Consider the following 16,804-nt stretch of genomic DNA (forward strand, 5'->3'; position numbering starts at 1 on the left):
TGAATCCAGTCCACAGTAAGCACACACCACTGTCGCTCAGTCGAAGTTTTCCTGCAAAGCTCTGTCCCATTTGGGTTTGCGTTTTAGTCAAAATGGGCCCTCCTGGCCACAGAGCTCGGCACTAGGCACAGCGGCCCCTACCTCCCTGTCTCATGCCAGACACACATAGTCACTCGCTGCTCCCCAGCCCCTCCCCACCCGCCGAGAGCAATCCTTAGGCAACTCACCTCTTCTGTGAACATCACTAGGCATTGAGAGGGGGTCGGCTCTCTGCACCGAGGCCGAGGTGGTCTTGCTCTACTTACAAAGATGCATGTCCCAGGCTTCAGTTCCGCTTAGTGAAGGGATGTGGAAGAAAAGGAGTCGTAACACCATTCTGAGAGTAAACTGAAATGGAAAGAGGAACCCCAACCAATCTAATTCAAACAAAGCCCGAAACCAACAGGAAAAAAAAGTGTGCAGTGTGTATTTCGCAGGTTTAAGACAATGAAGGACGATAAGACAACGAACTTTATAAGTATATATAGGTCTTTCTTAGGCACCAGAGTCCGTACGAGCCCACGATAGTTAACTTGATTCAGGCCACGTTCGACCGTCTGCTCTTATTTACAAATATTTAAATTAAATACAACCTGAAATGCGTTTTCGTTACATACAAAAAAAGAAGAAACTGTACAACTCGGAACATTGTCGGTTTTAAACGACGACACTGACGCTCGCGCTCCAGGGAGCTCCGGCGCTTTCGCTCAGGTTTTCATCACCCCTTCCAGGAAATCCTTCTCGACCATCTCTTCGATTTTCTGCCTGGCTCTGCTCGAGAAGGGCTTGTGGCTTTCCAGTTTCATGTCCTTACTGGGGAAGGTGTTCGAGTACAGGACGGGGCTCCCTGAGTGTCCCGCGCAGCGGCTGGTGACTTTGCTGTTGAAGACCTGGCTGAGCACGCTGAAGAAGGGCAGCAGCTGCTCCAGGCTGCGCACAGTGCCCAGGGTCAGCAGCAGCTGCCCCGGCTCCCACCCCAACGTTCTCCCTGGGTTGTCCTCCTCCGGGTTTTTCTGCGGAAGACAAGCAGGGAGCGGTCAGCAGGGTGGCATGTGAGAAAAACGGAAAAATCAGCAGTTGAGAAACGAATTCAGGGGCTGGAGCGACAGCACAGCGGGGAGGGCGTTCGCCTTGCACCCGGCTGACCCGGGTTCGATTCATTCTCAGCATCCCATAGGGTCCCCCCAGCAAAAAAATGAATTCAAATGATGATACCATTTCCATCCTAGACTGAAAACTAGTTTTTATCCAAAAAATTGGATGAAAACTCCAATTTTGGAGGTACTTGAGTGCCAATTATCGTATGCAGACGGGCCCAACACTGGAGCAATATTTTCCCAACTAGAATCAAGCAAACAGACCCGGATTGGTTTAAAACAGGGAGAGTCGAGTAATACCAAAGTTTGTTGTGCTTTGCTTATATTCAAAAAGCTCCCAGATTTCTGGACTCCCGCTGATGTCATCCAGGGCCAGGAAACAGAGTAACTAGGGTGTGGCTAAAGAAGGGACAGGCCTTGTTCACTGTGTCATCAGCAGATCACACTTTCAAGTCACAAGACGGCAGCTGAGTTGGAGTGACTGTACAGTGGGTAGGGCGTATGCCTTATATGCAATCCCCAGTTATTCCACAGGGTCGACAAGCACCACCGGGAGTATATTCCCAAGTGCAGAGCCAAGAGGAATCGCCAGGTGTTGCTCTGCTGACACCCTGCTCCCCGAAAAAGCATGGCGATCAGGGTTGAAAGTAAATAGGTACCCTCGTGCAAAGCAAGGAGAAAATAAGGGAATCCTTGGGAGAGCAACACCGCTATGGAAAGTTGAACCTGGACCTGAGTCAAAAGTGGATCTTGGTGCTTGACAATGAACTGCAACATTCTTGGGTAAGACAAATATTCCGCACATAAAATACCATACCTTGCAACAAAAAGTCAGAGGTGAAAACTGCCAACGGAATACAAACTCAAGTAAAAGTGTATGTATTAAAAGAGGCTGGTTTAAGAAGCCAAACCAATTACATAAACAGTAACAGACATTAATTAGTGAAGGTTATAATGGAACGAATGGTGTCTGACCCTGGTGGATGCAAATCGGATAATGAAAACAATGAGCTGGAGAGAAAAATACTTAAGTGGGCCTAGGAAGCAGAAATAGAATCTGCCACGATCATTAATGCCATCTAAGATCAAGGAGTGCCAGGAAACTTCCATTATTTAATATTTTAATATGAATTTTTTAATGGAGAGAGCAGCTGCAAAAACATGGCTCATTTTCCTTCTGTGTGCTCGCAAGTTCAGCTTATTTTAAAACGAAAACCAGGGAAAGGACAATGGATTTAAATAGATTCAACTTAAAACGGAAAGATCTAGATCTTGATGATGAAAGCAAGGAGGAAAGGAACCAATCGCCACTCACTCCCACTTGGTTTACTGCTCAGTGATCATTCCACCGCGAGCCCAAATGACTGGCTATGCAAGACCATCTTCCTCTCTCATGACTGAAAGTGGTCCTAATGTCGGTGCTGTCCATTTTTCTTTGCATGCCACTGACTGCTATCACTGCCATTCCCTGGCTCTCCGGCCACCTTCATCTTCCTAGGCTGAGCTTGAAAGTATCTGCATAGCTAAGTTTATCTCGAAGGAGGACGATTGACATGCTCGAGCTCTACGCAGCTCATTTCCAAATGCAAGAAAGTAAGACATCCCCTCTTGTTTACGTTCCTGTCAAGAAGTACTTGAGAGCATGTTCAGTTCTTGACCAAGAACAGTACCGTTGTTTAGACTTCTGTTCTTAGTCATGATTACACATCCTCAGTAATGAAGAATTAAGACATTTCCCTAAAATTTCTCCTTTCGCTTCACTAATCTGTGCTTGCAGGAAGGCTGCCTCTCTTTTGAATTCTCTCGTACTTGTTGAAATTCCGAGCTGCTTGTATGTCTCCATATTTGGTCCGGATGTGGCACTTTTTGCTGCCATGTCACAAGCATCAAAAACCTCCCATACCTGATGCTTGGCCATCTCCAATCCCTCCAAAATCACTGTCTTAAAGTCCTCCTCCTTGTCCTGTGGAAGGAAAGAGGAGAACTCAGAGCCCTTGTGCCAGTGAAATGTATGCTTGGTCGTGAAGACCTTGACTGGAATGTTCTGGACAGGAAAATACTTCCAAATCAAATCTTTTAAAATTCTGTATACAAGTTCTGAACAAAAGTGTATCATGTGTTTCCCTCTGGTAAGGGAAAGGTGTCTTATAAAAACTCTCATCACTAAGCTGACACAGGACTGACAAAGTACATGTGTGATCCAGGATATTGCTTCTGAATTTATGATAAGTTTCTTCTAATGCTCTGATACCAAAGTTCAAGTCCTCCCCTGACCTGCCTATGATAACATCCAGACCAAGTTTATATGTTCGTTAGTGAATCTAACGTAGCACTGTAGCACTGTCCTCCTGTTGTACATCCATTTGCTCGAGCGGGCACCAGTAACGTCTCCATTGTGAGACTCACTGTTACTGTTTTTGGCATATCGAATACTCCACGGGGAGCTTGTCAGGCTCTGCTGTGTGGGTGGAATACTCTCAGTAGCTTGCCGGGCTCTCCAAGAGGGGCGGAGGAATTGAACCCGGGTTGGCCACGTGTGTGCAAGGCAAATGCTCTACCCTCTGTGCTATCGCTCCAGCCTATCATTTTATATCAAGTTCTTAAAAGTCAAGTGGAATTTTAATTTCCTTCCATTTCTATAGTTTGGGGGGATATAATTTTGGAGTAACTGCCTCAATGGGAACCTAGAACACTGGAAATTTTCTGAGTGATCAAAGCACATACTTCAAACTTAGACTCTCAAAACAACCCAGTAGTTTTTGAAATTTCTGTAACAATAACCCACTTAGCATAGCAAATTCATTATTATATTCCTCAGCAAAAATCTGAAGTTAAAAAAATAGGTACATATGCATAAATTCTATATAGGACATGCATTTTATATCATATATAAAATGGCATGATAAAATGATGTTTTACAAATCTTATCTTTATATTTAACAAAAATATACTTAAGATAAAAAAAAAAAAACAATACCTTCGCCCTTTTCCGAAGAAGCTTTGCGAGTCGCACTACATAAGGTTTGAATTCTCGTTGATGTATGCCCTGCCTTCTGACTTCCAACCCTGAATCATCAGAGACTTCTGGAATAAAGGCCCATCGGTACCTATGTACAGAATATTAACATCAGGAAGATAAACCCTTTGCCATCCAAGATAATATAAATGAACAAATTCCCCAAGCACTATTCAGATTCAAATATCTGGTATGCTTCTAACATTGTCACCTGGGGATTATTTCTCAACCTAAACCTTTATTTCCATGTGTAATCCCATCAACGGCCAAGACTCAGAGACTATAAAATCCAGCTCCCGGACGAGAACAGTGGAGTCTTTTGTCCCCGCGCCTGGCTGTTCCTCGCCGAGGCCCCTTGGAGGGGAGCGGGTTGAGCTTTCCTCCCCACCCCAACCAGGGCTCCGGCAGCCGAAGACCTCCAGGACCAGCCACCACCATGCTGAGACCACTCTCCGCACACATGAAGGTACTGGCAGAGGGACAAAGCCACGCGGGTTCCGGGGCCGAGACCTCCAAGCCTACTTGGATTGGAGTCGAGCATCTTCCACCCAGATCCTCCAAATTCCAGTAGGCGGGGGTCACACCCACCACCTGGCCCCCTGGCGCCGTGTAATCCCATCAATGGCCAAGACTCAGAGACTATAAAATCCAGCTCCTGGAACCACGCGGCCGCATTTGCGGCCGCGCGACATCTTATCAGGACATCTTTTTATGACATCTTATTATCTCATTCCTTCTTTGGACAAACTGGCAGGCTACCGAATGTAGCCTGCCCACAGGGCAGAGTCTGGCAAACTCCCCGTGGCGTACCCAATATGCCAAATACCAGTAACAATGATGGGTCTCATTCTCCTAAAGAGCCTTGAATATAATCTCAGGCTAGGATGAAAGAGACGTTACGGGGGCCTGCTCGAGGCAATCGACGAATAGCAGGATGATGAAATGAAATGAAAATAATGAAAAATAGTATTTAAACTACCACAGTTGTAAAGAGTGAATGGAAACTGGGGCTGGAGCGAAAGCGCAGCGGGTAGGGCGTTTGCCTTGCACGCGGCCGACCCGGGTTCGATTCCCAGCATCCCATATGGTCCCCTGAGCACCGCCAAGAGTAATTCCTGAGTGCATGAGCCAGAAGTAACCCCTGTGCATTGCCAGGTGTGATCCCCCCCAAAAAAGATTAAATGTATATGTAAACTTATACAGTGCTCATTTTTTTCATGAGCATAAACCCAGTGCTCAACAAATTGTTTTCATCCTCATTAGTAGGCAAAATATCAGCCCAAACTTGAACTAAATTAAGAAGCAAGGAACTTAAAAATTTAAGGCAGATTTCTTTCTTACCTACCTTTCTGTTTTTGTTTTTATTTCCAATTTTGGTTTTAATTCAAAACTAATTTGGATATGGAAAATATTCAAGCAGTATAAAATGGAACACCAAAGAAAGTCTTCCTCTACAGAATTCATAAATTGCTAGTATCTTGAATATCCATCCAGTAAATGCATACAGACACAAACGCAAAAAATCTCTTTAAAAAAATTTTGCCTTGATTTAATACCTTTGAGATATTACATAGGCTCTAGCATTTTTTTAGAACTAAATATATTTCAGCTTGGGAAGATACGGATTTAACCAGTTCCTTAGACTGTCCAATTTCTTGCTGTTTTAAGTAGTGCAAATAAATAACCTCTGTGATGTTGGTTTTATGCACATATGAAATGATAGTGGTATTACACTTTCTTGAGTGTAGTAGAATTTTTGGCTTAAATAAAACGTGCACGCTCAATTTCCATAAATAGACTGCTTGGAAAATCACTCTGCACTTCCAGCCAGAAGTCTTCTGTTGTCATGGCTAGAAGGAAATCCATTTTTAGGTTCTTGCTACTATGATATTGTTTGTGATTTCTGATGGTGTTTGCCACATGAATCACTTAACTTTCCGTTAGTCGTTGATTTGCTCAAGCGGGCGCCAGTAACGTCCCTGTTGCGTGCTAGTATAGCCCAATGGCATCTGTTCGCTCTGGAAACATGAAGAGCCTCAAACCGATTGTTCATGATCTTGACGAAGAAGTCTGACCATCTGGTAGGTGGGCGGCCATGCGGTCTTTTGACATCCCATGGAATTTAGTCAGTAACAGCTCTAGTCCAGCGGTCATCTTTAAATCTCATTATGTGACCAGCCCATCTGATTTTTGACACCTTGGCAAATGAGACAGTGTCCCTGATTCTTGATCGTCGACAGATGTTGGAACTCCGGATTCGTTCTCTCATTTGAGTGAAACGTGATATTCCAAGCATAGCTCTTTCTATTCTTCTTTGGGAGACCTGAATAGCGTTCTCATCCTGTTTGCGTAGGGCCCAGGTCTCTGAGGCATATGTTAATGCAGGAAGAACAGTGGAATCAAAGAGATGTGCCCGGAGCCGGAGGTTCTTCGTCTTCTTAGCTATTTCTTCGACGTTCTTGAAGGCGTTCCAAGCCGCTCTCTTCCTCCTGCGCAGCTCGGGTGCCAGGTCATTTATCATGTTGACCTCTCGACCTAGGTACACATAGCTGTTGCATTCGGAGATGGTCGTTCCATTGAGAGCGAATGGGGCGTCAGGAACAAGGCTGTTTCTCATAAACATTGTCTTCGTAAGATTCAGCTGTAGTCCTACCTTTCCACACTCACGGTCAAAGTCGGCCAGCATTTGTGCCGCTTGGCTGATGTTTGGTGTTATTAAAACAATGTCATCAGCAAAGCGGAAGTGGTGTAGTTGCCGACCATCTATCTTCACTCCCATTCCTTCCCATTCCAATCGTCGCATGATGTTCTCGAGGGTGGCACTGAAGAGTTTTGGTGAAATGATATCACCCTGCCGCACCCCTCTCTTGACATCAACGATCACTTCTTTGTAGAATGGTGAGATCCTGGTAGTGAATCCGCAATACAGCTCACGGAGGATCCTGATGTATTGGGCTTGAATGCCCTGATTGGCTAGGGCTTCAATGACCGCTTCCATCTCAACAGAATCAAAGGCCTTCTTTAAATCAATGAACGTTAAACAGAGCGGCATCTTGAACTCCCGGGAAACCTCAATGAGCTTGGTTATCGTGTGGATATGGTCGATGGTGCTGAATCCTTTGCGGAACCCTGCTTGCTCGCATGGTTGTCCTTCATCTAGTGTTCTGCTAATCCTATTTATGATGACTCGAGTGAACAACTTGTAGATGACAGACAATAGGAAGATAGGGCGATAGTTGCCAATGTCATGGATGTCTCCCTTCTTGAACAGTAGTACGGTCCTGCTGGTTTTCCATTGGGACGGAACCTTGCATTCAGACAGGTAGCGAGTGAAGAGCCGAGCCAGTGTATTGATGAGTACTGATGGCAGGTTCTTCAGGTGTTCAGGTCTGACCTTGTCTGGGCCAGGTGCTGTTTGTTTCTTTACCGACGAAATGGCGTGTCGGATTTCGGAAGGGAGAACGTTGAGAATGACATATCCATCCTGTGGAATTTGGTATGTCGGCAAGTGGACATGGCTATGGTTAAAAAAAAAAATCACCTTTTCCTCTGCCAAAATTCATTCCTTTTCCAGGAACCATTTGCTGTGCATATTAGCACAATTTTTCTACTGGGCTTTTTTATGTTGTCAGATTTTTGTCATATTTACTGCAGCTATCTCTGACTAGCTCATTGGTGACTTTCAAACTATGATATTCTTTGGGTTATACAGAGTTTTAATTTGCATTGAAACTACCAGATATTTCACAGTTTCGGAATGTGTAAGATGCTTAGATATTACTATTTCAAGATTATTAATTCTCCATGTTCTGCTTCTAGTAGTCATTTAAAAAGACATTGTTAAAAATTTATAGCTAATATTATGGAAGATTTTTACCTCTTTTCTAGTCAATACATCTCAATAAAGAGGATAAGCTCATTTTTTTTTTCTTTTTGGTCACACCCGGCGATGCTCAGGGGTTACTCCTGGCTCATGCACTCAGGAATTGCTCCTGGCAGTGCTCAGGGGACCATATGGGGTGCTGGGAATCGAACCTGTGTTGGTCATGTTGGCTGTGTGCAAGGCAAACGCCCTACCCACTGTGCTATCACTCCAGCCCCGGATAAACTTATTTTAGTCCTTAGCATTAGAGCTTAAAATCAGCACCAGTGGTATAGTACTCAATGGTTTTCATCTAGAGAACTATAGAGTACAATGTCGATGACAGTGTGTGTGAAAATAGTCATCCTAGTTCATTTTGGCCTCTTTCTTAATCACAAGCAACATCAATTTAATCCTCAACAGCTGAAACCTATCAAGTTGTTTATGTGTTTTTTAAGTGGGGAAAAAAAGAATTAGAATTAAAATTAACATCTAGTTTTTATCATTAGATTCAATAAAAAGCTTATGAAAAATCAGGTTTTTGAGAATAATGTCCAATACAGAAGATAACTCTTCAACTTACATTTTAGAATAGAGTAATATGTTTTAAAATGTGAATAAATACATAAATAACCATAGTGAAAAATAACAAATACTCAAAAGCAACAGAAACTGAGAACTGGTCTTTAACAGGAAGATTACCAGTCTGCCCTTATCATTATTGTAATCACGGTAATTAAAATTTCTTTTAAAATGTGAATAAACTATCAAGTGATTTTAGCTTCATCTTGACAAAACAATCACGTAGTTTTCCTACCTAAAGTTTTAAATACAGGCACAGGAAAACAGTTTAAAGGGTCACAGAGCATGGCGCGTGCAAGAGGCCCCAGTGCTAGATCCACCTGCGAAGACTGGTTTAGTATCCCCAGGATACTGTGCACTGCCTGGGGGTTTCCCCCACAAATAAAAAAATCGATCGTAAAAAATGGCAATTAAATAATTGTGAGTACTCAGGAGAATGTGCCTACACTCTTTCCGTCTCTGCTTCTCACTGCCTTGTGAAATTTACTGTCATCTGAGTGCACTCTCAGCATCTCGATTCCAGTCTTCCCCATCTCAGTCTATTTTCTCCTCCTAGGCAAAGTATGATTTCTACAAGTCTGGGAATATTCCATGACGTTCCTTAAAAAGCTTCCATGGCATCCCCGCGTCCCTAGGTTAAAGCCCAAGGATGCTAAAGCAGCTTTCAGGGCAACACGTCATTCGGCTGCTTTACGGCCTCTTCTGTTCCAGCAGTACCTATCCGTCAGCACCTTAGACACTGTAGTTTCATGCCCATCCCCAAGTCTTGACCCGTGCATTGCTCCCCAGTCTTCACCCTTCACCCCCTAGGGAAGCTGTGATCCTTAAAATTAGGAAGACGGTCTCCGTTGGTGTGACCTCATGTGATATCCACCCTGTGTTGAACGGTTTGCCTACTAAACCGTACTTGAAACTGGGAGTTGTGTGTTCTACTTCCTCAAAGCTGGCACACAATTTTTTAGACCGAATGATCAGTTAATTCAGACACAGCCATCACACCATTTTCTTTCAATAGCTGTGGTGCCCGACCCCACCCCTGGAAAAAAATCACATTTTAAACAAAATTAGGACTATTTCCATTTCTACAAAAACACTTCAACGTTAATTTTGAGAATTCAGTGACAAAGCTAATGCGTTCTAAAAATATTAAAAGTATTCATTTGATACCTTTGCTTTTACTTACATTTGAAACTGAGGAAGATTTTCAGAGGGCAATGCCAGAGCCAAATCCAGAAATTTGCAAGCAGAGAGATAGAGGTTTAACCACCGCTGGCTGTTATATGAAGTAGAAAAACCATTACCTCCTGTGTAGGTTGTCTCTAGACCAGCCACAGAGGGGCCTGAAGTCCTGAAGGCAGGAGACAAGTGCCGTCAGCAACTAACCTGGGTACCCAAAGGTAATTCCCAGAAAAATCTCCTCAGCCACTATTTTTCATAATCACCTAGTGTGTGCTTATTACTCATGCAAGTAATTTATGACTAAAGTAAGTTTGTATTTTGTACTACAAAATACAAAATTCTCATATTCCTTGAATATTAGAACATTAAAACAGCATGGACAACTTACTCGACAATCAAGATATATAAAAATACAAGCTAGAAAACCAAGAAACCCCGATAGTACCCCACTACAGTGTCTTTCTGTAGTGAAACTCTCAATGGATAACAGTACTTTTATTTGTACATGGGGTTTTAAAAAAATAAACATAGAACTTAAGCATAAAATATATTCAAGACATTTAGCCTTAAAGAAACTTTCCAATTTATAAATTTGTATAAAAATGCCTGCATAGAATAAACTCTGTTTATTCATATATTAACTGTGTGCACTAAAAAGAACAAAATTAAGATACCTTAAACAGACCACTCTAGAAGATCTGGGCTATTAAAATTTATAGGTTATCCAACTTAAACAGGTTTTCCCCCACATTTTGGGCACTAAGGTTTGATCCCCACTACAGCACAGGGGTCATGGCACCCCGCCCCACGGTCAGCAGGACGAGCTCTAGTTGCCTCCAACATTACAGGGGGGTCCCCACTTAATTAAAACCCAACAGAGCTAAAATTAAGAGATGCTGCTTTACATTAAATGCATGTCAAAGTTTAAAGCAAAGACCATGAATATTGACAATTTAATGAAGACAAAAATACTTTGTGAATAAATGAAAATCTATCCAAATATAATCAAGTAGATAATAGCAGACTAAAATGATAAAGTTTTAGATAAAATAGGATCCAAGGGGCTGGAGAGACAGCACAGCGGGTAGGGCGTTTGCCTTGCACGCGGCCAACCCGGGTTCGATTCCCAGCATCCCATATGGTCCCCTGAGCATCGCCAGGAGTGACTCCTGAGTGCAGAGCCAGGAGTAACCCCTGTGCATCGCCGGGTGTGACCCAAAAAGCAAAAAAATAAAAAAAAATAGGATCTGCTTTTGTAAAGCACGTTATATATTATAATGTACATTATAGAATGTTTATGATACATACATTTTATATATACATATATATATTTAGACGACATTAGGGTATCAGGCACACGACAGAACAAATTGAAATGAATTCTATAAGATCAGAGAGATGGTACAGGTGTTAAGGCATTTGCTTTGCATGCAGCTGACCCCAGTTCAACTGCCAGTATCACGTGATCCCCTGAGCATTACCGGGTATAGCCCTGGAGGTCCTGAGGCCTGGTAATTCCTGGCCCCTCATCCTTGACACCTTGCACTGAAATGCCAGCTGGTTGCCTGAGAATCACCTGGCGGGGCCCCGTGTCTCCTCCCGGACACCACTTAGGAGGACCCACTCCAAATACCCCTAAAAATGAATTTTATATTACCTTGAAATATCTTCATCAGCAGTGAGTTCCTGTTCCATCAGTAAAAATACCTGTACCTGAAAGCCATGAAATAAGTGTTAAGTATTTATTTAAGGGCTGGAGCAATAGCACAGCAGTAGGGCGTTTGCTTTGCACGCAGCCGACCGGACTGACCCGGGTTCAAGTCCTCTGCCCCTCTTGGAGAGCCCAGAAAGCTACCGAGAGTATCAAGCCCGCAGGGCAAAGCCTGGCAAGCTCCTTGTGATGTATTCGATATGCCAAACACAATAACATCAAGTCTCACGATGGAGACGTTACTGGGCCCGCTTGAGCAAAATCGATGAACAATGGGAGGACTGTGACTGTGACTGATTTATTTAAATTATATATTCAATCCTCCTTCCAAGTGCTGCCTGGCTTAATTTTCATTAATGTAAAAACAAATTTTAGGCAGCAAATTTAGAATTTTCAAATCCTGCTTCGTTTCTGAAAGTTAAATAAAAATATCAGTATACAGCATTACTTATCATGTGGCAACACTGAGATGACGGAAAGCTTTTATTCTTGAAATTTATGAAAAGTCACAATTGTCAACGAAAGGAAATAAAATTTTAAGTCAATTTCCTGTAGGGAAATTATAAATACTGGATTTTCAGAATTACGCATTCTTTTTCACTGCCTATAATTTCCCTACTGTCCACATCACTCAGATGAGGGCTATGGGGTACGGTTTGGGGGTGGGAATGGATTCATTTTGTGGGACTGGGGAAGGTTTTTCAAATCATTTTAACTGGCATTAAGAGCTTCTTTTTATGTGTGAATATATACCTTATGTTGGTTCATTTAAATCTAGCTAACCCAGCTCAAATCATCAGCTGCGCTCTGTGCCTGAACACAGCCTGTCTCAGCATCCGATATCGGCTGGGCATAATGGCTCTTATCCCTTGAGTGAGGCGCACTTTCTCTCAAAAGTGGCTCCTTTCCTGACCCGTTCCGCTGCTGTCACGTATGTAACACACACAACTCGGTCTTGTGATTTTTAACCAGTTTCTGGGAATTAGGTCTGCTAGCAGGGACAAAATTTAAAAACTTAGAAGGTAGTGCAAAAGGATGCATGTAGTAAATGCAGTACATGCCCTTGTCTGCTCAAGGCATTGATTTTTTAAATTTAATTATTTTTTTTTTAATTAGTGAAACACCATGAGGTACAGTTGTAGACTTACAAACTTTCATGCTTGGGTTTCAGTTACACAATGATCGAACACCCATCCCTCCACCAGTGCCCATTCTCTACCACCACTGATCCCAGTAGCCCTCCCAACACCCCGCCCCATCCCCCCCCCCCCCGCCCCATCCCACCTCAACTCTGTGGCAGGGCATTACCCTTTGCTCTCTCTTTCCTTTAGGGGGTTGTGGTTTGCAATAGAGGCATTGAGTGGCCATCGTGTTCGGTCCATAGTCTACTTTCAGCACACACCTTGCATCCCAAGAGAATCCTCCAAACACTCTTTACATTAATTCGATCGCTGGTCTCCACTGACCCTCTTCTTCCATACTGCTTGGTACTGCCCAGTACAGCAGGCCAGAGCAGCACCTCACAGCCAGTGGGATATAGCTGAGTATAGCCAGGAATTGCCCCTATTGCCCTAGGGATACTCCCAGGACCACTGGGGAGGCCCCTCAACCAAAAAAAGAAATTTAGTGTGAAAGAGTCTGATTCATACTCCTAGATCAATGACTCACAAGAAGTTAATATTTTCATGAAATATGAAAAATGTTTCCTATTTTCAACTTTCGGCTATTTGAAGATGAGACCGAATAAATAAAAATGGCAACTTAATTTTAATTGCAAAAAAAGACAATAATAAGCTTATTTTTAAATTTTCAATTTTGTAATTTAGATCGATTTAAAATTGGAGCCATAGATAAAACAGGGGTTAAAGCACTTGCACACAGCAAACCTGCTTAGAATTCCAGCACTACAGAAAGTCCCCAAGCACCGCCAAGAGTGACCCTGAGCACAGAGCCAGGAGTGAGCCCTGCGCACTGCCTGGTATGGATGAAGACCTTTCCTGCCAACCCTCCCAAAAAAGACCAAAAAAAAAAAAGAAAATCAACTCACAAGTTCTGTAATCATGGTGGGCCAGAGTGAGGTAAGATGTTGTGGAGACATTCTTAAAAGTAATACTCTGAAAAACAGGAACACTTGAGAATGAAGAGTTGGCACCTGGGGCAAACGGAGACTCTCAACCAATCTCTCTGAAAGAAATGCAGTGCGTTTCAGTATCTAAACAATGCACTAATCCATACAGTCCAGTCCTTCCCAAACTACCTGTGCTGAAGGACCAACTTGATTAAAAAAAAAAATTCCAACTTGTGGACCAATGCTTTTGAAAAATAATAAAAGCAAATGACCATAAAAAAAATCAAAGATACGTAAAGTAGAAATGCCATTTTCTTTGAGGCGAGAGTCTGTTCAACTGCTATCAAAGTTGGAAATACCTACTGCAAATTTCTGTGCTTCTCGTGGACATGGACAGGCTGCGGCTGACCCACAGGCCACATTCTGAGTAGCAGTGATCTGGTTAAAAATCACAAGGCCGAGTGTTGTGCGTGTTACATACGTGACAGCAGCGGAACGGGTCAGGAAAGGAGCCACTTTTGAGAGAAACTGTGCCTCACTCCAGGGATGAGAGCCATTATGCCCAGCCGACATCGGATGCTGAGACAGGCTGTGTTCAGGCACAGGGCGCAGCTGATGGGTCCACAAGCTCATGGGGCAAGTGCAGGCCCAGTTTGGAGGTACCTGGTGGCCCCGGGTGGGGATGAGCTCCGACCCTTCAGGCCAGAGGGTGTCACCAAACCCATTTCATAAAGGTTACCGAGAACCTTATAAAGCAGGTCCTCAAATATATGCCATTTCAATGCTGGCTAAGTTTGAAGGAAGAAACCACATTGGACCTGCTTTCAAAAATGCACTCCGTTACTTAACAATTCCCAAGGACCTTTTGATAACATTTAGATAAGGACTAGAGTGTACTCTACAGTCCTGTGTCCAGCCCAAACTTGAGACCCTTCAAAGGCTGCTTTTGGCTCTTTGTATACTTTGTCACTCAAAGTATTTACCACTCACTGCAAAATAAAATCAAGGCAATATGCTTCGCTAGAGCAAATCGCCCTTAATCATGATTTATTAGGAGATCTGAACCAAAACGATAGCTACAATACTTAGGCAAGACCTAGAAAATAAGTTGAAGTATGGTGACAACTTCGCGCTTTCACAAAAAAATCGCAGTCTACAACATCATGTATACTCTTCTACTCGGTATATTTCATCCCAACTGACAACTTAGAGAATGGCGTTTCTAAGGAAGAAAAAATATATTCTTTCAAAGGTAGAGAAAATACTGTTTCAGAGAGAGAGAACATATTTTTTTTTCACGATTTACCTTGTATATCTGGAAGATATTTCTGGTACTGGTCAACTTCACTGCTAAAAATAGCAAAGGCTAATCTTTTGAGAAGCATGGCTCTCTGCTCTAGCTCCACATCACGGTTTGCAAAGAGATTAAGAGAACTGCTTTGAGCCACAGCTACGCGAGCTGAAAAAATAAGTCATTTGGAAAAAAAGTTTACTTGGTTTCTGCTTTGAAACACGGCTAACTGCCTTATAATACCCAAGAGTGAGGGGAGCCTCAGGAAGAAGAAGGTTCTGGCTTTTCTTGGCGGGTAGGAGAAATTGCGGCCAGATCCGGCATATCTAGACCAGACCAACTGGGGCAAGGGCCAAGAGGTGGAGAGGGAAAATTCCAAACAAGAAAGTCTCAGAAGATAAAGTCACCAACATGCTATTTTCCAAAACACTTCTCTTATGATATCTGCCTAAATTTAAAACATGATTTCCGTCCAGGTCTCACTTACGCCTTCCCAGTGTTCTGCCGCGCTCACCTCTGGCTCACTCTTGCAGTCACATCAACATATGTGGTTGACAAGCAAGTTACTTAAATTCCCCAGGCATTACTGTACCCCCGAACTACTGTAATCCTCATTCTCTGTGCCTGAAATACTCTGTCCTGAAGTCTGCTCATGGTTGGCCTTTTCAGTTTCACCTCAAATATGGGCTCTTATTGCTGTTATTTAAATCTATCAGTCTCCTACACAATTTCTACCCCCCACAAATAATAATCTTATTTTATGAAGAGTACCATAACTCCTGGTCCATATTAATCCTTGATAAATATTTGGTGAATTGATGGGTCTGAACCTTTAAAACAGCCCCATGAAGATAAGAAATGATAACATTTTAATTAATTAATTAGTGGTAGTCCCAGGAATATACAAGGTAAGCATTCTACACCCATGGACCTGAAGATGAGAAAGGAAAATGAATGCACTGTTCCTTTTCCATATAGGGAAACTGCAGCTTGAGTTAAAAAGAAATCATACGAAGCTCATCTCATCTACAGACTTCTCAGACTTCTCTGCTAGTTAACTTTTGATCCATTTAAAAAAAATTTTTTTGGATGAAATACTATGAGAAATCAAGACAGAGTAAAAGGGGGGATAGAGAGTAATTATGAATATTCTACCCCTTCTCTTTCTTCTTTCATAGGAAATAACAGAATCCCAGGATTTAGAGTGACTTGTCCCACAGGCTGAATTTAACTGCCTTTTTTCCGTGGGTCAGTCTTTCATTCACCGAACAACTTACAGAATACTGGCTCTACGCCAGCCTAGGGGAACAGTCCAGAGACAAGTGAGGTATGACCCCATCGTTATGTTAGATGCTTCATAAGAACAAATAAGTTCATTTCAAATGTATGACTATGTGTTCTCTTGTAGTTCCTAAAGAGTTAAATAATAAAAGCAGATCACATATTGAGAAGACTGATTTTAATTATACAACACTCACTCATTAAATCTCTAAATGTTGTTTTGTCATGTGTCATCAGATTGTCCATAATTGCTCTCCAACTGAAAGAGACAAGAATAATATGTCATGATAGTTTGTTATTGTGAAAAATAGTGTTCTCGTTTGCAATGGAGGAGTTGAGTTCAACAGATTCTGTGTGATGCGGTATCATGATGAATAAAAGCAAGACAAAGACTTACTGATTAACACAAGAGGCATCCATCTGAAAGAAACTGGGATCCATAAAGAGGTCAAAGGCTTCTTTTTTCCAAGCTCTCCGAGTATACTGATATCCACTAAGACTACTAAGCAGCTGGACACAGGCACGATAACTTGGGGCATTATGTGCGCTAGAGAAAAAAGAAAACCAACTACCTTAACCTAGAATAACTGTTAGTCAGATTAACTTAGTCCCAAGTGTTCACATTTCACCTAAAACAATAATTAAAAACACAAGGCACTATAAGAGACGTTAATTATG

General features: G+C 42.5%; 1 protein-coding gene across 3 annotated transcripts in view; it reads right to left on the reverse strand.

Moving 5' to 3' along the window:
• Positions 1–446: 446 nt before the first annotated feature.
• DOP1A (DOP1 leucine zipper like protein A) overlaps positions 447–16,804 on the reverse strand; it is a 118,986-nt gene continuing 102,628 nt past the window's right edge. The window contains exons 31-39 of one of the 3 annotated variants that reach the window (XM_056109762.1): positions 16,524–16,673; positions 16,324–16,385; positions 14,861–15,013; positions 13,534–13,670; positions 11,433–11,488; positions 9,780–9,869; positions 4,114–4,243; positions 3,040–3,099; positions 447–1,052 (exon numbers count right to left, since the gene is read on the reverse strand). In XM_056109762.1, the coding sequence (XP_055965737.1) occupies positions 747–1,052; positions 3,040–3,099; positions 4,114–4,243; positions 9,780–9,869; positions 11,433–11,488; positions 13,534–13,670; positions 14,861–15,013; positions 16,324–16,385; positions 16,524–16,673 (1,144 nt within the window). In that variant the 3' untranslated portion in view covers positions 447–746. Of the gene's footprint in view, positions 1,053–3,039; positions 3,100–4,113; positions 4,244–9,779; positions 9,945–11,432; positions 11,489–13,533; positions 13,671–14,860; positions 15,014–16,323; positions 16,386–16,523; positions 16,674–16,804 lie in introns of all 3 variants that reach the window. The other 2 variants (XM_056109759.1, XM_056109760.1) reach the window with 2 other exon arrangements.

This window comes from Sorex fumeus, unplaced genomic scaffold (assembly GCF_029834395.1).
Source record: "Sorex fumeus unplaced genomic scaffold, SorFum_2.1 ptg000008l, whole genome shotgun sequence".
NCBI classification, from domain to species: Eukaryota; Metazoa; Chordata; class Mammalia; order Eulipotyphla; family Soricidae; genus Sorex; species Sorex fumeus.